The sequence below is a fragment of the Arvicola amphibius genome, chromosome 7 (genome assembly GCF_903992535.2).
Source record: "Arvicola amphibius chromosome 7, mArvAmp1.2, whole genome shotgun sequence".
NCBI lineage: Eukaryota > Metazoa > Chordata > Mammalia > Rodentia > Cricetidae > Arvicola > Arvicola amphibius.
In genome coordinates, this window is record NC_052053.1 from 395,653 (window position 1) to 419,502 (window position 23,850).

The 23,850-nt window shown below is 34.1% G+C and overlaps 3 protein-coding genes across 3 annotated transcripts; all 3 read left to right on the forward strand.

Moving 5' to 3' along the window:
- The first annotated feature begins 3,814 nt into the window (after positions 1–3,814).
- LOC119819238 (olfactory receptor 5W2-like) lies at positions 3,815–4,750 on the forward strand. The gene has a single exon (XM_038337327.1). It carries the CDS (start codon positions 3,815–3,817, stop codon positions 4,748–4,750), a length of 936 nt encoding a protein of 311 aa, XP_038193255.1.
- Positions 4,751–14,248: 9,498 nt separating this feature from the next.
- On the forward strand, positions 14,249–15,187 carry LOC119819300 (olfactory receptor 5W2-like). The gene has a single exon (XM_038337426.1). It carries the CDS (start codon positions 14,255–14,257, stop codon positions 15,185–15,187), a length of 933 nt encoding a protein of 310 aa, XP_038193354.1. The 5' UTR covers positions 14,249–14,254.
- Positions 15,188–21,485: 6,298 nt separating this feature from the next.
- LOC119819292 (olfactory receptor 5W2-like) lies at positions 21,486–22,418 on the forward strand. The gene has a single exon (XM_038337417.1). It carries the CDS (start codon positions 21,489–21,491, stop codon positions 22,416–22,418), a length of 930 nt encoding a protein of 309 aa, XP_038193345.1. The 5' UTR covers positions 21,486–21,488.
- The last annotated feature ends 1,432 nt before the right edge of the window (positions 22,419–23,850 follow it).

Here is a 23,850-nt window from a genome sequence, read left to right on the forward strand (position 1 = left end):
AAGGAAAGGACAGTTTTCAAGTAGACAAAATGAATAATTTCACATAGGTAGTAAGGGCTTTTACTATATTCTCATGCCAATGGGATTTGAATAAGTGAGATCCCAGATGATTCCTTCCAAGGGATTGTGGGGATCCCTAATGGCGTCACTGCCTCTGGGATATGTGTTCCTGAAAATACACTGGTGATTATTGAGAGATACTATCATTATTCATTATTTGAAGAAGTAATTATCACTCTCAGTAATATTTGGGTTGTTTCCTTTGCTTTACTTGTTAGAATTGGGAACTAACTCTAGGGAGTCAAGCATGATAGAAAAGTATGCTCTGCCAATGAGGTATATCCCTAGTTGGGGTATTAATTTTAACAACTTGTAATCTTACAACGAATGCCTTTTATAAGTAAAAGTTTTTTGCAGTTAGCAACATATTTAAGATTTAAGTCTTTGTGGCTAAATTATTTCAAATATCACAAGAAAAAGTAAAAATGTTACTGTAAAATATTACTACTGTAAATTCATAATTGTTTTCATATATTGAGGGTGTCTATAGGAGCTCTTAATGCAAACATTGTAATTGAATTTCAATAGCTTTCTATTTATAATAAAAGACTGACAATCTTGCTCAACTTCAGTCTCAGTGTAATTGTATTCAGAGCAAGAATACCATAGCTTGTACTCATCCTGCAAATTTTAAATACTGAAGATTTGTGACTTCCGCCACTCAAATCTGAATTTGTGTCGGGCATTATTTTCTAAATATACACATTAACTTTCTACTATAACTTAGAAAAATATTAAGCTATGTGCAGGTGATTTAACTCTAAACGTAAATAAAAATTTATAACCTTAACAAAAATATAACATTTTCTTACTTAATCATTTTATTTAAATGGTTTGAATGTTTAATAATTTACCATTTAAAACATATTTGCTGAATATGCTTTTCTTGTTATAGTGTCATGAATTTAAATTAAAATGTATAAATATTCAGAATCATATTAAACTATAGTATAAAAATGCCCCTTCAGTTTTGTTTAACTTCTTTGTAGAAAACAATAAAATTCCAACTTCCTTTTAATTACATGGCTTATTTAAAATGTACATATTCAAGCCCTGATAGACAATTAGAATGTGAGGACCATTATTGACAACAGATAGATAAGGACCATCACCTGTCATCAGGTAGGTTTGTATGAGAGTTGGAGGAACACATGGGTAAGCTTTTACCCAGACCTGGAAAAGACAAACCCCAAGTTCACTGTTTTAGCCTCAAAACCAGTGTTTTTACAAGTTTTGGACACTAGATGGAACCAGGGGCAATCAGGCAATCACCTACCAAGCAAGTCTGAAGATTCCTTGAAGCAATAATTTCATTGCCTTAAGAACTTCATACAATGTATTTTGAACAGACTCCCCTAGCTCCTTCCATACACAGCTTCTCTACCCTGCATATCCTACCCAGGATCTTTTAATTCTCTCTCTCTCTCTCTCTCTCTCTCTCTCTCTCTCTCTCTCTCTCTCTCTCTCTCTCTCTCTCTCTCTCTCTCTGTGTGTGTGTGTCTCTCTCTGTCTCTCTGTCTCTCTGTCTCTCTTTCTCTGTCTCTCTCTCCCTCTCTCTCTCTCGCTCTCTCTCCCCCCCATTTTTCTCTCTGTATATAATTTCAGGGCTACAGAGGTAGACAAGTGAGGATACTCTAGAGCTCATTAGTCACCCAACTTAGGTAAGTTCTCAGATTCAATGGACAAATGTGCTAGCCTGGGAAATGTAGGCACTCTGGGTAGGTCTGAGATGTTTTCAAAGTCAAGAAGTCCAGCAATGTTGGGGTAAAAAGAGTAATTAAAATGAACAGATGTGTTCTGGAATTATCCACTGTCAGCTCCTCCATCATTTATTCCAGAAAGTCTCCTTTTATTCCTTTCGATTGTCATGACCTTGTTAAACAATGATAGTTGCCTCCTAAAATACTATATAAAGAAATAGTTTATCTTTGAAGACGTTTTATTACATTTTATTTACTGATTTTGTGTGCATGAGTGTATATGTGTGCATTACCTGATGACAAAAATATGAAATGTATTCAATAAACACTGTACTGTGCCTCTAATCATTCACTTCTTTTTTATCAACCAGTGACTTTGAAAATTTAAATATCCAAACACCTCTGAACTGATCATTATATGTTGAAAAAGTTGTGGATACAAGGGTTTGGCTCTCTGTTACAATGAAAGTTTACTGAAAGTCAGTTGCCAAAAATGCAAATCAAGTTTAAAGATTGTGATTTGATAGGTGATAGCGTAGAAAAATGAGACATTGATTGATCATAACATTAGTAACAATTCTCTAAATTGCAGATAAAGGAGTCTGTCTCAGAAATAAAAGTAATAATAAAAAAGCCATGGAAATCAAGCTATGTCTTGTTTAGTGTTAATTAGATGTTTAGTTTCATTAAAAGAAAAACGTGATTCATGATAGCAAATTACATTTTTAACTAAATTCTCATAAAATGTTTCAAGGATAATTTGGTGAAAAGAGTAAAGAATTGAAAGTTCAGCTTTACTGAAGTTTGTGCGACTATTCTCAGGAGAAAATAAATACCTAATTAACTATATTTGAATAATGCAGAAGAGGGAAGGCAGATGCAGATGTGTATAAATCCCAGTTGTCTCCCAGTTGTCACTCATTAAGCATAAACAAACTAATAAGATATATATTCCTGACACTGGTAAAAGGTAGGAATACATTCTCATCCCAGGTAGGGAGGATGAATCTACATTCTAAAAAAGAGGGAAAGAAAGAAAAAAATATTTTCTTTGGAAAAGTGAACTGGTGAATTTGTAAATGATTTATTTATGTCTAACTATTCGGTTAAACATGCAAAGTTATCAAATACTTATTTTTTAATTTTTATTTACCTAATAATAGATTTGAAACATTAGAATATGTAACTTTAAACCTATATGGACCACATGTCATCATATTTAAGTTTAGAAACATTAACAGCTAACCAACTACATTTTAATTTCAACAGATAGCAGGTAGAAGAATAGGCAGCAAGGGATAGAGATGCTCATAACTACCATGAATAAAAGACAAAGATGCCTATATAGCTGTGAAAAAACTACTGTTTCATGATTTAGTTAAATGAAATCATTAAAAAGTCAATAATTTAAAACATATTTATTGTGGATTCTGGCTTCTATTTCATTCTTGTTGCCTGTTTAGGAAATTTATACTTGGAGTCACCCAAGTTACACATAGAGGGTTTAGTAGATTGACAAACCAGCAAAGAATGACAGAGGTAAAAGTTAAACCAATCATGCCTTTTATTTTAGTGGTGATTATATGCCAGAATCTGGTACCACAGTGCTATTTATTTAGTAACTATATTTCAGTATAATTGTTGGTGATCCAAATGATTTATGCTTGTTGATGTGTAATAATTACAATTCTTGGCCCTAAAAATATTCTCAGTAAGCCTTCTGTCTTTCCTTTCTATATTTGAAACTTTTCTTGTATCATGTTGGTTATAAAATCACTTTTAATTCATTCAAATGCATTTACTAGTATGAGTGAGTGACATACAGTACAGTCAGATATCATGTGAATTTCATAAGCATTTAATTTTCATCTTTTCAACTTACTAAAATAGAACTTTATTTTTAAATACCAAAGATGCCTTAAATTACTTTCTACCTGCACTGTTATTGGATGTATATAATTAAAAAGTCTTTTGTCTTGATATATGTCCAGCTAAAAAAGTCTAATCAATTTTTCTCTTTACCTTTATAACAGGATCGAAAAAGAACAAAAATAATGGACAAGGGGAACTGCTCCTCATTACCTGAATTTCTCCTCTTGGGAATTACAACTAACCCTGACACGAAAGTAGTAATATTTACTACGTTCCTAACTGTTTATCTTGTTATTCTTCTGACCAATATTGGAATCATCATTTTGATCAGAATGGATTCCCAGCTTCAAACACCAATGTACTTTTTTCTCAGCCACCTCTCTTTCTCTGATCTCTGCTATTCCTCCGCAGTTGGGCCCAAGATGTTGATGGACATTTTTGCGAAGAACAAAACTATTCCTTTTGTTGGTTGTGCCTTGCAATTTTTTTTTGTCTGTATCTTTATAGATGTTGAGTGTGTGTTGCTGGCAGTGATGGCCTTTGATCGCTACAAGGCCATCAGCAATCCCTTGATGTATGCTGTAGAGATGTCCAGTAGGGTTTGCTACCAATTCCTATTTGGAGTTTACCTTGTAGGAATGACAGATGCTTTGATACATACAACATTAACATTTCGCTTGTGTTTCTGTGGTTCAAATGAGATTAATCATTTCTTCTGTGATATACCTCCTATCCTATTAATATCTTGCTCTGATACACAGATCAATGAATTAGTGATATTCACCATTTTTGGATTTATTGAGCTGAGCACCATCTCAGGAGTCCTCGTCTCCTACTGTTATATCATCTTATCTGTCTTGAAGATCCGTTCTGCTGAGGGAAGGTTCAAGGCTTTTTCCACCTGCACCTCTCACCTGACTGCAGTTGCAATTTTTCAGGGAACATTACTCTTTACATATTTCCAGCCAAGTTCTTCTTATTCTCTAGATCAAGACAAATTGACTTCTCTGTTTTACACTCTGGTGATTCCCATGCTGAACCCTCTGATTTACAGCCTGAGAAACAAAGATGTGAAAGAGGCTTTGCAAAAACTGAGAAACAAAAGGTGCTTAAAATAATTACATCATGTGCATATGTCCAAGTAATAGTGGTAATTTGTATAAAATATTGCTTTATTCATGAGAAAGTTGTATAACCTATTTTAAGAGATTAGCAAAGAATTTCCAGTAAGTTTAATGATAAGATAAAATTGTAGCTATGCCAACGTTTCACATCTCATTATTTGCCATGGGTCATACATGATTCACATGTGCAGAATTTCTCATGATTGTTTCAGTCACAAAGGAATTGTATTTATCCTTTCATTCAATTTTAGTTGTATTAAGTTTTCTTGAGTTTTATGGATTACTATTTTGCATATTTTACTGCTTCATATTGAATCACAAAGCAACTTTTAGGTTGTTAAAGATGTATATTGTATCCAAGTGAAAGTCATAGACATTAATTATACACTTAGTACAATCATAATTTTTAGAAAAGAATAAAATTTAATTCTGATTTTTTTTTCTAATGCAAAACAGAAAGGATGTGGGTCTGAATTAGAGAGGAAGTCGTGGAAGCTGGGGAGAACAATAACCAGAATATTTTGTATGAAATAATTTATTTAAAAGAAAAAGCAATTTTAAAAGGAAACCAGATAATCATGACTCATAGGTCTAATAAAATACATCTTAAACCAGTCCAAATCAGTTGGAAATTGAATAAATCTAACTAGAATAATTACGAAGAAGAGTGGAAAAAGGTGTGGTGAGGCACATATATGTGCAGGTGACGTCTGTCACCTAATGTGTGCCTTATTCCAACATTGCTCCTTTCCTTCTATAACATTCTTAGCCTTTCATAATGGTGAAAAATATTTTCTTGTACCCATCCTCATCTCTTCTTAAATGCCACTCTTCTAAAATAATCTTATCCTCATATGAGTATATAAAAATTCCTTCTGAAAGCCTGGATATTGCATCTCTGTAATATCAATAATTTATATTTTGTTTGTAGATAAAATAGGGAAAGACAAATTAAAATGACAGAAAACTTGATATTTAAAGTAGGCATTATACATTGGTAATGAGACATTAAGTGTTTTATACAAACACACACACACACACACACACACACACACTCACACACAGTATACCATGCACCCATCTCCTCAGAAGCTTTAATAGATAAAAATAATTCAAGATACTAGTGCTGTCGAGGTGATTGTTATCTTCCTGAAAAAGGAAAAATATAGACACATGTATTTTGTTGAACAATTTCTTTATTGTTTATTCTTCTATAATATTTTTTGGTGCTTAAACCACTGAATGAGTTCATTGAAAGCACGAGGATAGCATCTATACATTTGAGTGAACATAAAGAATAAGTATAAATTGTTCATTATTCACTTTAATTATAGACATGAAAGCAACTGGTGTACCTATATATGACTATTTCAGAATTTAATGAAATCTAAATACTGCTTTTCTTTTTAAATTGGCTTCTAGTAGAAAATGGTAATTTATGAATGTATATCATGTGTAACAATATATGATGAAATTTGATTGAGAGAATGCTTTTCTTTTTAAATTTGCCTCTGGTAAAAATGGTAATTTTTGAGTATATATCACGTGTAAAAGTATATGATGAACTTTGATTGAGAGAAAATGATTTAGGGATTCCAGTAGTATCCCATTTTTTATCACCCTGTATTAAATTTGTGACTTATGAGCAATATTGTGGATTGTTTCCTCTATATTTAGTTTTCAATTCCTAAAACAATAGTGATAGATTGTACTACTTTTGGAGAAGATATATTCATAAGCCCAGAGCATTCAAGAATGAGCTTGTGTACTTATGAAAAAGAAATTGAGAACTTTCTAGACCATTATGCTAATGGAAGTGAGTAAAATTAGACTGTAAATACTGTCAATGAAAGTAAAGTTAAGTCCCCCCACCAGAAATTAAATCTGCCATGATGTGCTGCAACACCCACAGAACTCATTGGTTTTGATAACTGACACCATGCTCCAATATTAGGTACTTCTAAACATTCAGTAAGTACTCTATTAATAGTAGTGATTTAAGTAATAGAAACATGTCTGAATGATTATAAAACTCACCTCTAAATTTTTATTTCTACACCTAATATTAAATTTAGCACTTAGTACTAATTACACACACATACATGCACACACACATGCAAATATAAGGCATGTAGCTAATGGAAAACACACAAGTAATTGAAATATTAAAAACCCTAACATCCTAGAAACAAAACTTAACAGATATACCAGGGAGAAGTGGAATAACAGAACTGTGCGAGAAATGTACACAGTAAATATATACACACAGATGGTATCAAGAATTGGGCTAAAAGTCCTTATATTCTGGCAAAGAATCTCCTGTCAGGAGGACTTGACTTTGACCCACAGAGTATTTTCAAGACAAGCAGGATCAAATGCATGATGTGAAATCCATAAAGAATCAATAGGGTTGTTTTTTTTTTTTTTTTTTTTTTTTTTTTTTTTTTTTTTTTTTTTTTTTTTTTTGCGTTGAACCACAGTTACAGATAAAACCTCCTCAGATATCTGGGGAGGATATCTGTGTACTTGTGAGGTGGAAAAAGAAGTTTCTATGGAAATTTCATGATTTTGGAGATATTAGGAACACGGGATAAACACCAAAGAACAGTGCAGTGTGTGATTTTGGTCTGAGAGAGCAGTTGTCTGATTCAGAGAGTAGGGCAGCATGGTGGGGGCTAACTTAGCTTTTTTTGTTTGTTTTTTGAGACAGGGTTTCTCTGCAGCTTTAGAGCCTGTCCTGGAACTAGCTCTTGTAGCCCAGGCTGGCCTCGAACTTGTGATCCTCCTGCCTCTGCCTCCTTCAGCAAATCCTACCAGCGTGTGCCACCACAACCAGCTAACTTAGCTTTTAGGAGCACAGATGATACCACCCTGAGACTATATGCTGGCCACGAAGGTAAACAATTTAGTTTTCCCTTGTTGGATTTTAGTATTAAGTTGGTCTGGATTTTCCTAATTGTTATTAACTATTCTAATTGGTGTAAAAACTTGGAGTCAGCTATTATGAGGTGAAAGCTGAAGGATCAGAAAAGCAGTGTAGCCACTAGAGAGACCATTTTATCTTTTCCTAATCCTCAGACTGAAGGGACTTGATAACTCCTGTGTCTGCATCAGACAAGAGCTCTTTGTTGAGCGAGATGTACCCACTGCCTGCAGGTTTCCTCAGAAGATACCTGTATTGCGAGCATCTCCAATAATTTAGTTTCCATAGAACTTAAGTTTTCCCAGTCATAACTATTCAGAGAGGTTTCTCAGATAACTTGTTCAGGGAATACAACTTTCTATATATTATCTGGACATAGCATTTTTAGTCTGTATCTGTGTCTCAACCCTTGAAGAATTAGTTCTTGGTCATAGTGTCAAGTTCTGCTGACAGGAAGTTCTTTGTCAGATTATAAGAAGAATGACTGCCAGCACAATCCATGGTACCATCCTTGTGAATGAAATGATTAGTGTTCAAATATTTGTCACAATTTTGCTCTTCCATATTCTTCCGAGCAGCGTGTTTATGTTCCGGTTGTAGCATTTTAGAACTTTTAAAGGGTAAAACTTGAAAATCTCCTATGAAGTTATCCCAAAGTCTGCAAAAATTTTGATCACGTTTGTCAATAAAATGACATCAACTTTCATTAATAATTCTCTGTAATTGTCAAATAAATCTAATCAGTGTATGTTCTAAAGAATAATTTGATTGGCCTTGTTAAGAGACTCTGTGGAATTATTATATCAAACAATTCTTCTATCTCTTAGTTCATCAGCTTTCTTTTTTCTACTTTCCTATTTTCTGTGCTTACTAAAGGCATCAAACAAAACTCATTCATTCCATGGTACGACTGTCAGGATTAGAATTTTTAAGCCAAAGGAACAGAGGTATTAGAGAAATAAGAGAAACAAACACAGAACAGCATTGGTAGGGACATTAAATGGATACTGCAATCGGCTCATTTATTTTTCACACCTTTACTTCACTACAAAAGTGGAGGGGGATGCAACAGACTTCATTAACATGATATAATTCTCCAGGTGGAGCAGATCTACCTCTATACCCACAATGCTAATTAACTACGCCCTTGGTCAGACTCTTTAGCCACACCTGCCGTCAACAACTTTGAGAGAGCCAAAACAAGCTCAAACTTTCTGACCTCCAGTTAAGGTGGAACAGGCTCACAACTGTGGGTCCCCACAGTTTGGGGTTCACGGATAATCATTTTTTTTCTACCTATTTTTCATCTTTGTAAAATATTCCCAAAATTAGTCACCTCTTAAAATGCTACTTTATGATTTTTCATGTTTTTGACATTTTATTTGCAATTCTTAGAATTTATTTTGTATATGCTATGCATTTTTATGGAATTCACAGCTCAATGCATCACTCCAAACTCCTAGTTTTAATAGCACATCAAGTCTCATTTGTGTTGCCTGTCTGTTCCTGGGTCTGTAGTCATGCTCTGGATCATGGTTAATTGATCAGAGGCCACACAAGTTAAAAAGTGCTGTTTTTTCATCAAGCATCAACTATCAATATCTCTCACATGTTCTAGGAGTGCACGATCACCTCTTTCCTCTACGCTGAAATGTGGAATGCATTGATCTTGTGAAGAAAACAAGAACTGCTCTGAGTTAATATGATCCTCCCATGTACAGAAAATATTTTTGCCCACATATACCCCAACTTTCAGTTTCTGTTTGTACCCCTCCTCTTCAAAGGTGCCTGGAAGAACAGGTGTGATATAGACATCCCAATTATGGGTGAACACTCCACAGTTACTCATTCCTGGCACTTTGATTAGTTGGCAATTTTGTATTACTTACTTTACTGTGCATGTACACATGCACACACACACACAAAACAACAACAACATTAACACAGAGATTGCAAAGTAGCATGGGAAATTTATTTAGTAGCAAAATGATAATGCAGATAAGAGAAGCTGCCAAAGAGGGTTGTGGGTTTTTTGACTTAGAGTACTGAAGAGCCCTGGGTAATTTTCTTCTGCCTTCCTTTATGGAAAACTAAGAAAATTAACAGCTGATTGGTGGAAACATAGTATTGAGTGTTTTCTGTATTGCTTGACAGAATTGAATTCTATAAACTTTCCTCACTGCCTGTGTTTCTTCCAGTGATACATACGACTTTGATCATATAGATACAAAATCAAGCATAGGCCAAAGATTATATATAAAGCCTTCATTTGAAAGTTAACTCAGACACACTTGCATTACTGTATATACACCCCCAAACAATCTATGCTGCATGGACATATTGCCTAGAGACTCTGTCTACTCTCCAGGATGTGTTTAGTGAAAATAAGGCATTACTTAGGTTGGTACAGAAGAAGCACCTCATTGTATTGTTTCAAGTGGTCTGTTGGTACAGTTCATTGCAAGCATGTTGAGGTCCCAGGTTGTCAAATACATTATTGGGAAAATATCATACTTCATAGTGTAAGTAAAGACATGGTCATAGCTGTCTCCTTGGTGGCTGGAGTTTGCATTGTAGACTCCTCTATGAATTGTTGTTAAAAAAGGAAACAGAATACAGACTGGACATAGAAGTGGACCTTGAGCTCTGATTCCTGATGGTTTCACCACTTTCCAAAACAGCATCATCATTGGATACCAAACGTTCCACATATGAACCTACTGGAGACATTTCACATTCAGTGACCATTTATATTAGGACACTTAGCTTTAAGAGACTTCAATAAAAATAGGAACACAGATTATTAGTCAGCAGAGAAATTGTGCATGCTACATTTTCATCAGAGAACAGGAACATGTAAAGGTGCACACAGATGGCAGGGTGGTTTTTATTCACTTTATTTTGTGCTACTTTTCCTTTTGTGAGAGAGGCAGTTTCATATTAAATATTCTGCGGTCAATTTAAGTAAAGTATTTTGGAGTTAGAATTTTCCCTGGAGACAGAACAATGTCTAGTAGATAATTTGTCAAGAAATAGGACAGCTTTCATTCATAAAAATATAAATGTTCAATATTAGTCTAAATTTGTTTGTTTTTCAAGTCAGGATTTCTCTGTATAACAGCCCTAGCTGTCCTGGAAATCACTTTGTAGACCAGGCTGGACACAAACTCACTGAGATCCTCTGCCTTTGCCTACTGAGTGTCTGGATAAAATGTGAATGCTATCACATATAGCATTAGTCTAAGTTTTTAGCCACACAAAAGTATAAAATAATTAGTTGTGCTTCATTCTGGAAGCCTTTCCTTTGGTATCTTCCTATGCTTAGTGTCCAGGAGAATATTTACGTGTGTAGACTGAAAACTCATATATAATTCCACTTTTTTATATTTCTAAGACTATGTGGACCATTAGGGGTTTTATTTAAGTAAAAAATAACTAAAATATTGTAACATATTAGTGAAAAGAACATCATCATTATCATAATTAGTATTGTATGCTTTATTTTCTTCACTGAATTGCATTCAGAAGTTTCTAGAGGCAATTCCATTAGAGTATGTTAAAACTTATGCAAGAGGATTCTTGAAACTCTATTTTATTTTTCACATCATAGTTTCTTTCCATATAACAGAGTTATCAAGAGTTTATGTAATTTTTAATGAGTAACATGTATTGATAGATTATAAATATGTAGGTAAATGTGCTTAAATATAAATCCATTACACTTGGTAACATATTTTAATGGTCTGCAATTAAATTCATAGTTTGTGTTTTCAACAGACCACTGCCAAATGAAGGAAAATTTGAAACACACAATTTTAGAATGGAGTGTAGAGGTAATTTTATGGTGAAATAAGAGTTACTACCAAATTAGCATTTGGCATTAATTAAAGATATAGGGTAAGTTGTAGATTAAGACATTATTAAGGAGCTAGAAAGGGAGCTGAGGATGTTGTAATTTGACAAATATTGGATATTTGGAATTGCATGCAAAACTTCATCCACAAATTCTCAGCTAACAGCTACTGTAAATAACACACCTGGAATGTAGATTGCTTACTTTTTAATTAAAGCACTTACCTGTTGTACATTTTAAAATATAATGGTGCATTTGAACAATATGTATTAAAATCGTATTTTCAAGTTCATTTTTACTCTTTTGGACACTAACTAAATGGCCTAGAACTGTTTAACAGAGCTCTTTCAATGATTCCTCATGAGTTTAGTAATCTTCATGCACAGCACTGTGGTAAGGTTCCTGGGAATGGGGGCTGGGCTGTGGGCAAACACAGTTATAGAGCAGGGGTCACAAGAAGCTCTGCCGATGTTCTAGATTTAACAGATATTAAATAAAAAAAATGGTCGTTGTGGATATGATGTTACATTCAGATAACAATGAAAAACATCTGATACTGTCTGTGACACTGTCTGTGAAGCTATCAGCCTTTAGACTAGATAGTCCAGGGGCCTAGGGTGAAAAAAAATACTTTTGTTCTGCTAAAGAAACACTGCAATAAAATGACTCTTAATGACACACACACACCACACACACACACCACACACACACACACACACACACACACACACACACACATATATATAGAGAGAGAGGGGGGGGGGCAATCAGTGCCTCCCTCAGCCATCACCAGAGAAGTTTCCTCTAAGAGTCGATGGAAACTAACACAGATTCGCACAATTGGACAAGGTTCAGAGACTGGGAGATTTTAGAAAACTCAGTCCTAAATGGGATGTCTTTATCAAATTTCTCCCCTTAGGAGCTCAGGAGCCTCTGCAGGATGGGTGCCTCAAAGGAAAGAGTGTCTTTTAGACACAGAATGACTGATACACATCTGAACTCACAGAAAATGTGGCATCAGGCATAGGTTCAAACCAGATGATGTTCAAACTCTGACAGGAGGAAATATACATGGGCTTCCACCCTTCACCAAGAATCTGTCTGCAATTGAAACTTGTGTGCAAAAAAGAAAATAGTTTTCTCCAATAGAGTCACACTGGTTATATTAAATCCTAAGAGTTGATCCTATTCCCAGCAGTAGATGGACAAAACAAAATTAATTCAATGATATTATTGGAGATCTTTTGTCACATACTGCTTTGTTTGATCTTTCTTGTTGGGGGGGGGGGTCTTGTTGCTCTTTCACTTTTATATTATTTTTCTTTTCTTATGGTTTTTGCTTGTATTTGTGTGTTTCTTTGCCTTTTAAAAAATCTGTTATTTTAATTTTTTGCTTGTTTGTATTCTAATGAGAAAAAGAAGGAAAGAACGTAGAATTGTGTGGCTGAAGAGGTAGATAGGACCTTGAAGGATTTCTGGGAGAGGAATTCCTGATAAAATATTATATGAAAAGAATATTCAATGAAAATCAAATAAAGAGTCTATAAGATTGTTAATTTTTCGAAATTTTTGGAAAGTAATCTAAGAAATGGACAAGTTGTGATAAATAATAAAGAATATGGAAATTGCTAATAAAAGGTCAATTTTAGTTTTATTATGTGTCACATTTTACTAAAAATTCTGATCAACATAAATTATCAATTTGATTGAAGGGTAAGGAGTTGAAATAACAGCCATAGGGATGATTGTCTCAGGATGCCCAGGAAAAAAATCTCCTGAGCCCAGACACTAATTAGTCATGTTAGGATTATATGAGGATGGGAAGGAAGAACCTCAAGAGAATTTAATCGCAATAGTATTATTGAAAATAAATGTGATCAACCTGGTCCATCTGCACCAGAGAAATGACAGCAAGACTGCCTTATTTCAGGTACACTTGTGGGTTAAGACAATAAAAATAAAATTTTGTTTTTATTGAACATATGAGGAAGTCAGTTGAGGAATGAAAAGCACATAGATTACTCTGATTCTGTAGTATCAAAAAAATCTGTATCCTGATAATCAGGGACATGTTCTAGTGAGTGTTTAGTATATTCTACTACTTTTATTTGACTTACATAGGATTTGAAAAGTTGGATAGGTTGTTTTTTCCAGTGAAAGGGAGTAGCTGGTCATGTTTAAATATTAAGCAAATAAGTAGCATCATAACACAATTCCACATTAATTTTCTTTTATGACTCTCTGAAAACTTGATTTTGTTTCATAACTAACTTGTAACAAATAGAATAGTGAATGGAGCAACTATAATGACAATGATTGCTTTTGATTAAGTGATGAGATGTTCTGTATTGCTCTCATGGTTATTAAATATTCTATTATATTAAATCTGGATAATATTCTATTTATTTCAAATACATTGCCTAAACATGAGTGTCAGAGTTCTAGGCAAGTCAGAAAAAAAAATGAAATATATCTATACATTTCAAAGAATGTTGATTATCTACACAATTTAGCGGGTTTTTTATTAATGAAAAAGCGACTATGTACTGAGCAAGTTTTCTTAGTGTACATTATGCACAAAATATCTCAACATATCATTCCATTTAGCAATTATATTACATTTTCCTGAGTTTATTATACAGAACCATACTGAGAAATAAAAAGCCCAATATATCATGATACTGAAAATTTTTGTAATCATTTAGACCATGAAAAAAGAAGAATGGATGTGGAAAACTGCTCTTTATTACCCGAATTTTTTCTCCTGGGAATTTCCAGTAACCCTGACATGAAAGGGGTTTTATTTGTTGTGTTTCTTGTTGTTTATCTTATTATTCTGCTGTCAAATGTTGGAATGATCCTTTTGATCAGAATGGATTCCCAGCTTCATACACCAATGTACTTCTTCCTCAGTCACCTTGCCTTCTCTGACTTATCATATTCCACGGCAGTGGGACCAAAGATGCTGTTGGACCTTCTCGCAGAGAATAATCCAATCTCCTTTGTAGCCTGCTTCCTGCAATTCTTATTAGTATGTGTCTTTATAGATATTGAGTGCATGCTTCTGGCAGTGATGGCCTTTGATAGGTACAAAGCTATCAGCAACCCTCTGATGTATGCTGTGGACATGTCCAGTAGAGTTTGTTACCAGTTCTTAACTGCAATTTATCTGTTGGGAACTATAGATGGCTTGATACATACCTCATTGGCATTCAGCTTATGTTTCTGTGGCTCAACATATATTAATCAATTCTTCTGTGATTTTCCTGCTGTTTTATTGCTTTCCTGTTCTGATACACAGGTCAATGAACTGGTATTGTTCACCCTTTTTGGTTTCATTGAACTGAGCACTATCTCAGGGGTCCTTATCTCCTACTGCTACATTATCTCCTCAGTCTTAAAGATCAGCTCTGCTGGGGGTCGTTCCAAGGCTTTCTCTACCTGTGCCTCCCACCTGACTGCAGTTGGGATTTTCCAGGGGACCATGCTCTTCATGTATTTCAGACCTAGCTCTGCCTACTCTCTAGACCAAGACAAAATGACATCAGTCTTTTACCTCCTCATTATCCCCATGATAAACCCTCTGATTTACAGCTTGAGGAACAAGGATGTGAAAGAAGCCCTGGCCAAGCTCAGAAATAAAATGTGGCTTTAAGGGAATTTAATGATTACACAGATATGTATCATGTCTATTGGTTTTCTACTGCACAAAACAAAATTGATAATATCAATTTTTTAATTTGCTAAGTATTTGTGCTGAAGTCTAATAATAAGAAACAGTTTGAGACCAACATATGTGTCCTATTCATTTATTAACTTCCGTAATATACAGTACTCTCTTTAAAAAAAGACATCAAGGTAGAATTTTTAAAAACCCTGATATATTAATAATTTGGAGTGAAAGACTTCTTGTTTCTATTAGACTATTAACATAACCATTAACCTTTAATATGATTTTTTTTATCAAAACTCACATTAAATCCCCTGTGTTGACAATCAATCCACTTAACTACAATATTAGCATACAAGAATTATAGGAAGTGATAAAAATTCTGAAGGTATACTCCAGTGAAGAAATTTGTGCTCCTCTATAAAATTAGAGACTCCTGGTGTTTCATACCAAATGAGGATACTAAGAAATGGTAAATCTATGAACCAAATTTGGGGCTTTCTGACACCATGTGCAGATCACTGATTTAGATTACCATCTTCCAGAACTGTGATCTCCATCTGATAAGCGACCATGACCTCAAGTATGCCATTTTCTGTGAAAAAGTCAGAAAGATGTGGAGACAATTGACACTCTTGGCAGAAATCATTCAGAGAAATACATTAAAATAACAAATGGGGTGGCAAGTGATTGTCACTAACTTAGAAGACGTTGTATTCGTGGAAATAACCCATATTCTATAAACACATACTACTTTATCATGGCATGTAAACCATACTTGTATCTATATGTATTTATCTGTTAAAGTAATTGCATTAGTCAGACATCCTTAGAGGAAGAGGAAAATAACAGAGAGAACGTATGTATGTATGTATGTATGTATGTATGTATGTATGTATATATGTATTCCTAAAGGGAATTATTATACTGACATACAGGTTGTGGTGCAACCAGTTTAACAATGGGTGTGTCTGACTGAAAGAATCTGGTATTTGTTTAATCTACACAGCTGAATGATTCAGTTGATCTTCATTCTCCATTTGAATCTGAAGGAGCAGGTTTGGCTGCCAGTGAAGGAATGCCTCAGGAACAGGATAGATAAACTTGCCCGTTGAAGTAAAAGCAATCAGGCATTTACCTGCATTCATCATTGCCATTTTAGGTGGGCTGTCACCAGAATGTATGTCCCAAATTTAGGGTGAGCTTTCATACCTTACATGATATTATTGAAACTATCTCCTGCAGATAAACCTGGCTGTCTTAGTTTTACTTGATTTCAAAGCCGTCAAACTGGCAGTCAAAATTAGACATTACAATGATTGTGGAATAAGTGAAGAGAGACTTCAAACTGAAAAAAAAAAACAAAAAAAAACATACCTGACTCATGAAATCATCTTTCTAAATTTGTTATATTGAGAAATATATTGCTTGGTGAAATACTTTAGAGAATTAAAGCCTGACATGGAAACTCTGATGATGCTGTTCTAATCAGACAGAATATTACATACTTTGTTGTATCTAAAATCACTCTTTTTATTTCTTCAATTATTTCCTCTCATATTTCCTTCAACACTTAATTTCTAAAATAACATCTCTTATATGTGTCATAAAGACAGTAGAAGTGTCAAATCATTAAATACACTTAGGGTGTTGACCTTAAAATTCTGTTTGTACATATGACTTTTGTCCTTCATTCTTGTTGCTGAAGATGAAATGTTATGAAGAATGAAATGTTATGATCTGTTTGGACATATGTGATATGCATCACAGCCTACTCTAATCTTATTTTACCAAGTATAGGAAATAAATATTAAATGTTTTTAGATTTTCTGTGCACTATAATCTATCTACAAATTGATATTCTAATATTTTGATATCCCATTATTGTATCAAAAATATTTGAACCAGATGAATAATTTTCTTTATGTCCAAATAGTGGACCACAACTCTATTCTTTGGGAATAATGTGTAAATAGTGAATAGTAGAAATAGAAAGCATCAATTTAATTTCTGGAGATTTAAAAGATAATTTGTTATTTTCTGTGTAATTGGGAATAATGTGTAAATAGTGAATAGTAGAAATAGAAAGCATCAATTTAATTTCTGGAGATTTAAAAGATAATTTGTTATTTTCTGTGTAATGTCACTTCTTTTTCTTTGATATATCACTCAAATACAAAAGTTGATTAATTAGTGATGCTGTGCAAATTTTTCCACATTGAAGTGATTATTCTTTAAAAATGTTATATCATGCTCACTGGTAAATTTTTTTCTGGTGAGGGGAAAGAAATAGCTTTATTTATTTCATCAATAAAATATGATATTGGAAATTGGCTTTCAATTTGACTGTATTCTTAGACAACTAAAACCTATGGAAACACTTATGTGTGTGTTTGGCCAGCATTCCAGAGGATATTGACATATGGGAGGCTGCTTAGTAGAAGGTATGGTACAACCCCTTCAGAATATAAATGGTGTTATCCATTGCTCTGGGTGTCCCTAGGAAAGGATATTGGAGTCAAAGAAGATACTGATATAGGCTTGTGTGTATGGTACTTTTATTCTTGTGTGAGCATATCTATGGATGCACTCTTCATGTTTGGGTATGATACTCAATGTTTTTCAGGTTTCCACAGTGAACAATGATCAGGTACACTGTAGGGGTTTCTTATACTATCAACACTAGAAAAAGGCTATTGACTGTTGTGGGAACTCCTTCTGTCAATAGTTTTTAAGATACTGGCCCATTTTGGGTATGGTCTGTACTAAAAGTGCAGATGAAAAGTGTGGCCCCTTTTCTGCTGGATTCCGTTCAAGTTCCCAGCTCATGCAGAACACTGCAGATTGCTATCCTTACTCTGAATTTATCCCTAAATAAATAAACCAATCCAGGGAATTGTGGAACTCTTTGATACTATTACAACCAATCAAAATGCTTTTCTTGGACAGAGAACATTAAGAGTAAAAATCAGACAAATGATTTTTAAAAGGTAGATTATCTTTGTAGCAGAGCCAATTTAGAAAATTATAAAAAATCAAAATGGAGAACTGTGTAGGCTTATCTCCACAATACATCTCCTGCACCTCAGACTCAGAAACCATTGTGAAAGAGGGGTGGAAAATTTTAAAAGTCAAAAGAAAAAAGGATTTGCCTTTGTCATTGGATTTCCTAGAAATGTCAGGACCTATATTCATAAAATGTCACTGACATGACAGGATAAACATGACCTGAACAAGGAATACACCAGTAGACATGCAAATATTAACAGGGGAACTCACAAGAGGCAACATCACTAAACAAAGAAATACATGTAATTAAAGAATGCTCAGAGTGTATACATGGGAGACAGAGATAAGTAGATGTCTATGAGTTCAAGGCCAGTCTGGTCAACAGTTCAAGTTGCAAGACAAGCTCCAAAGCTACAGAGAAGTCCTATCTCGAAAAAACAAAATATGAAAACAAACAAATGGTTGGGACAATGGTCTGCACTTTGTCAATTATACTTTAAATAAATGATGATTGGCCAGTAGTCAGGCAGAAAGTAGAGGTGTGACAACCAGACAGGATTAGAGGTGGGTCAATGAGAACAGGAGAATTCTGGGAAGAAGAAAGTCCTAGTCTGCCATCCTGATCCAGCCACAGAGCAAGCAAGATGTGACTGCCATGCTGAAAAATGTACCAAGCCACGTGTCTAACATAGACAAAAGTAATGGGCTAATACAAGTTATAAGAGTTAATAGAAGCTTGAGCTAATGGGACAATCAGTTTATAGGTAATGTAGACCTCTGTGTGATTTCTTTGTGACTTAACTAACGACTGTAGGAACTAGACAGGAAAGAAACCTTGGACAACAAACAAACAAACAAACAAGAATCCAGAGAGTGGAAAAATTAGTCTTCCTCAGGAAAGAATACATAATTAGCTACCCTGTACCAAATATTCAGTCCTGAAAACAGAGGCATTCAAATAATAGTACGCAGAGAGAGCCAGTGCATTTTCTGTAGTCAAGCATGCCTTTTTGTTGGACTGGCCAACTTGTTCACATGTTTCTGAAAAGGGGAGTGAGGATTGAGGAAAGAAATAGATAAGAGACAGAAGATAGAGTTGGAAGGGCTTCCAGGGAATACTATAACCCCCTCAGGTTTATTACTCATAGTCCTTATGTACCCCAATTAAAAGTGGAAGGCAAAAGACTCCGTCCCATAATACAAGGAAGAAACAAGCTTAATTAACCCTTTACATCTCAAAATACCTAGTAACCATGCCCTAAGTCCTATTGTTTGATCTTTGAGTAGCAAGACATCCAGTAGCCACACTGTTGGCCAAATATCCTGTTATCTGTCCTTGAGGAACAAGAATAGGTTTGAATTCTCTGACCTTTAGTCAAAATGGAATGGATTCAAAACTGTGTCCTCTCACACATACATATGCACATGCAGGTGCATGTGTGTGCATATGTGTGCATGTGTGTAACAATAATTAAAAAAAACAGGCCATTACTTTTGAAGAGAATGAAGGAGATACATGGAAATAATGCTTGAAGGGAGGAAGGAAGAAATGGGAATGTTACTATTTTCACAGTTGACATTAGCACATTTTAAAATAGGTTGTGGATGAAATTGCCTTTGACATGGATGAATCGAAACAAATAAGGAAGAATGTAGACATCACTACATAAAGTTCAATTTCAGTTTCATTGAATGACTGATTTCGCTAAAATTCCTAAAGAAAAGTCTGTCACCATTAATATGTCACTCTAAAACTGGAGACAAGGATAAGCACTGAATATGACAACTGTAGGTGCATTGGTTGTATATTCCCAGGGAAAACCCTAAAAGAGGAATGTAATTAATTACATTGGAATAACTCAGAAGAGTCAGAGCCTCGAGAGAATTAAATCTCAACAGACTCAGATGAAGATAAATGTGATGAACTTATTTTCAAGTACAACAGTAAGGCTGGGAAGTCTCTCTTGTCACAGGTGGGTTAAGTGGTTATTTGTAAAAATACAAAAAAATATAGTCTTTCCTGGACATGAACTAAAGTTCAAGAAAGAATGAATAACTAGCTTTATTCCTGCTTAGGTAGTTATGTAAATTCTACTTAGTATCTACAGGCAACATTTTATTATTATATGTTTATGAATTTGTTTCTTCATTTTTTCTATATAAAGACTATAAAGTACCCTTTAAACTGTTATTCCATGATTCATACTCTTTCTACCTGTCCTCTCTCACTCTCCTCTCTTCAATTTTTTATAAAAATAATAAAACACAAAAATAACCAGATTATTCCCATAGAACTGATCAAGTAAACACTAAATACATAAGGATTTTATTTGTACAATTTTTCTAATTAACTCACATTTACATCTCAATCTTAAAGTCAAGAGTTAAATTAAGCAAAATTATTTGCTGTAAGCAACTGTTGCCACTTCTTGCAAGTTCTAGTTTATTTGTCAAAGGTTTGTCCTCTGAGCATATTTAAGTAAATAAAAAAGGTTAGAAAGGCAGTAGTTAGTGATGAGTGATGGGTAATAAGAAATTGTTTTTCATCTTTATGTAAACACTTAAGAAACTGTAATACTACCCTGACTCTCTTAATCTATTGTCTGCTAATGTGAATAGATACATATAAAATTTATAATGAACATTATAATGGTACTGATTATGACTATAATAAGACTAAATAAAATATATCTTATGTTATGATTTGTATGTAATTTGTTATTTCCTTTGCACTATTGGAGATCATAAATTAGCAACTTTTTTTTCACACATTTTACTTAATAAATGAGTGATGGAGATAAAGACATGTCATATAGATCGTGTCTTAAAAATATAAATCAATAGATAGGTTGATAGGTAAATAAGTAGATAGATAGATAGATGATAGATAGATGATAGATAGATGATAGATAGATAGATAGATAGATAGATAGATAGATAGATAGATGATAGATAGATAGATAGATAGATAGATGATAGATAGATGATAGATAGATAGATAGATAGATAGATGATAGATAGATGATAGACAGATAGATGATAGTTGTAGACATGGATGTAAAATCAATGTAATGATTCTCTTCTATGATGACTTTTCTATAATCATATTATATTACTACTGCATTTTATGTTAGCTGTTTTCATAGTCTGCTTGTGCACCTGGTGCAGGCCTAAGAATGTGAATATTTTCTGCATTATGTATCCAAAAGAAAATAAAACCCTAAAAAGCTATTATCTTAATGATTTTTGTAACTATTTAGATCATGCACAAAGAAGAATGGACAAGAGAAACTGCTCATCTGCACCCGAATTTCTTCTGTTGGGAATTAGCAACAAGCCAGAGATGAAAGTAACTTTGTTCATAGTATTTCTGATTGTTTACCTTACTATTCTTCTGACAAATCTAGGAATGATCACATTAATCAGAACGGATACTCAGCTTCACACACCAATGTACTTCTTCCTCAGCCATCTCTCTTTGTCTGACCTCTGCTATTCCACTGCAGTTGGCCCCAAGATGCTAGTAGACCTTCTTGGAGAAAATTCAATTTCCTTTGTTGGCTGTTTTCTCCAACTCTTGATTGTCTCTATTTTTATAGATGTTGAGTGCATGCTTCTGGCAGTGATGGCCTTTGATAGATACAAAGCCATCAGCAACCCTCTGATGTATGCTGTGGACATGTCCAGTAGAGTTTGTTGTCAGTTCTTAACTGGAATTTACCTGATAGGAACTATAGATGGCTTCATACATACCTCATTGGCATTCAGCTTATGTTTCTGTGGTTCTACTCAGATTAATCACTTCTTTTGTGATTTACCTCCAGTCCTACTTCTTTCCTGCTCTGACACACAGCTCAATGAACTTGTATTATTCGCTCTTTTTGGTTTTATTGAATTGAGCACCATTGCAGGAGTCCTCATTTCTTACTGCTACATCATCTCATCTGTGGTAAAGATCAGCTCTGCTGGGGGATGGTTCAAGGCTTTCTCTACCTGTGCCTCCCACCTGACTGCAGTTGGGATTTTCCAGGGGACCATGCTCTTCATGTATTTTAGACCTAGCTCTGCCTACTCTCTAGACCAAGACAAAATGACATCAGTCTTTTACCTCCTTATTATCCCCATGATAAACCCTCTGATTTACAGCTTGAGGAACAAGGATGTAAAAGAAGCCTTGAGCAGGCTCAGACATAAAAGATTACTTTAAGAAAATGCCTTACATTTACACAAGCATACTTATGATAGTTGAGATTTAATATTCTACCATTCATATGAATCAATAATATCAGTTTGTTAAAGATTATGAAGTGTGGCCGGGCGGTGGTGGCGCACGCCTTTAATCCCAGCACTCGGGAGGCAGAGGCAGGCGGATCTCTGAGTTCGAGGCCAGCCTGGTCTACAAGAGCTAGTTCCAGGACAGGCTCTAGAAACTACAGGGAAACCCTGTCTCGAAAAAAAAGGAAAAAAAAAAAACAAAAAAAAAGATTATGAAGTGTTTGTAGCATATTATAATATCTAAATAATTGTTTTAGACTCTAAATATGTCCTACTGTAATAATGTATTTTGCTAATGCTTAATTTTCATGTTATGAAACTTTTATTACCAATCAACTCTGATTCTTCTTCTAGTTTGTTATTTAGACTTAAATGTACTATTATGTGATTTATTTAATATTTCTACATTTTTGTGCTCTGAATTTCTTCACAAACAAACAATGTTATTCAAGAATGAGTATATGCCAGTGGAATTAAACTGAGTACTTTAAACTTTGTGTTTATGATCAGGTGAATCCAAAATTGAAAAAGACATAGAGACACAGGAACTACTCTTCAGGAAAAATAAATACCATATCAACATGGGCAGCTCATTGACTTTGGGCTGAATTGCTTCTTCTTATATCTAAATATCTGCCTGTGTGGTAGAGGAAGGAAATGTATTATAGAGTTTATTATTAAGGAAATTATTTAGATGTGAATAAGTCCATACTAGTTAGAATTTAAAGAACTTTGACATATGTTGCTTTTAAGAAGCTATTTAAAGGATTCTGATATAATATTCTTCTCTACTGGAGTTACAAACTATCAAGCCTTCCTTTTTTCTCCATTCTTTCTATTTCAATCACAGTGAAATATTCTCTTGTCCAAAGATTTGCATCCTCAATCTAGTATTTACTGTTATTCAGTTTCTTAAATATGTACCTGCAATATAAACTGTAAAGATGTTTTCAATCTCAGAATACCATCTCTGTTAACCAAAGGACTTCAGTTGTATCTGAGATACAAAGAGGAAAAAAAATAAAGTCATAAAATAAAATGTCAGAACATAGATTTTTTAAGGCTTATAACATTAGTAAAGTAAATATACATCTATTAATATGTATACATAGTACTGCTTTTAAGTAGTCCATAAAGAGACTTTATACAAATGTAATGATTTAAAAATAAATATTCAATTTCTTTAAAGTAAACAACTTTCCTGTTCTTCCTTTCTATTTTCTTTTTTCATCTTTATTTGTCAGGTTACTGAAGCACTAAAGCAGCAAATCACGTTCCTGAGAACATGTGGTTCTTACATTGGATGTTGCCATAGACAGGGTGACAACATATTCCATTACAATTTATTCTTTTTTTCTTTTGTT

What these genes read in the sequence shown, in the direction of transcription:
- LOC119819300 (XM_038337426.1), top strand. Translation starts at nt 14,255, where the DNA reads ATGGATGTGGAAAACTGCTCTTTATTACCCGAATTTTTTCTCCTGGGA.
- LOC119819292 (XM_038337417.1), top strand. Translation starts at nt 21,489, where the DNA reads ATGGACAAGAGAAACTGCTCATCTGCACCCGAATTTCTTCTGTTGGGA.
- LOC119819238 (XM_038337327.1), top strand. Translation starts at nt 3,815, where the DNA reads ATGGACAAGGGGAACTGCTCCTCATTACCTGAATTTCTCCTCTTGGGA.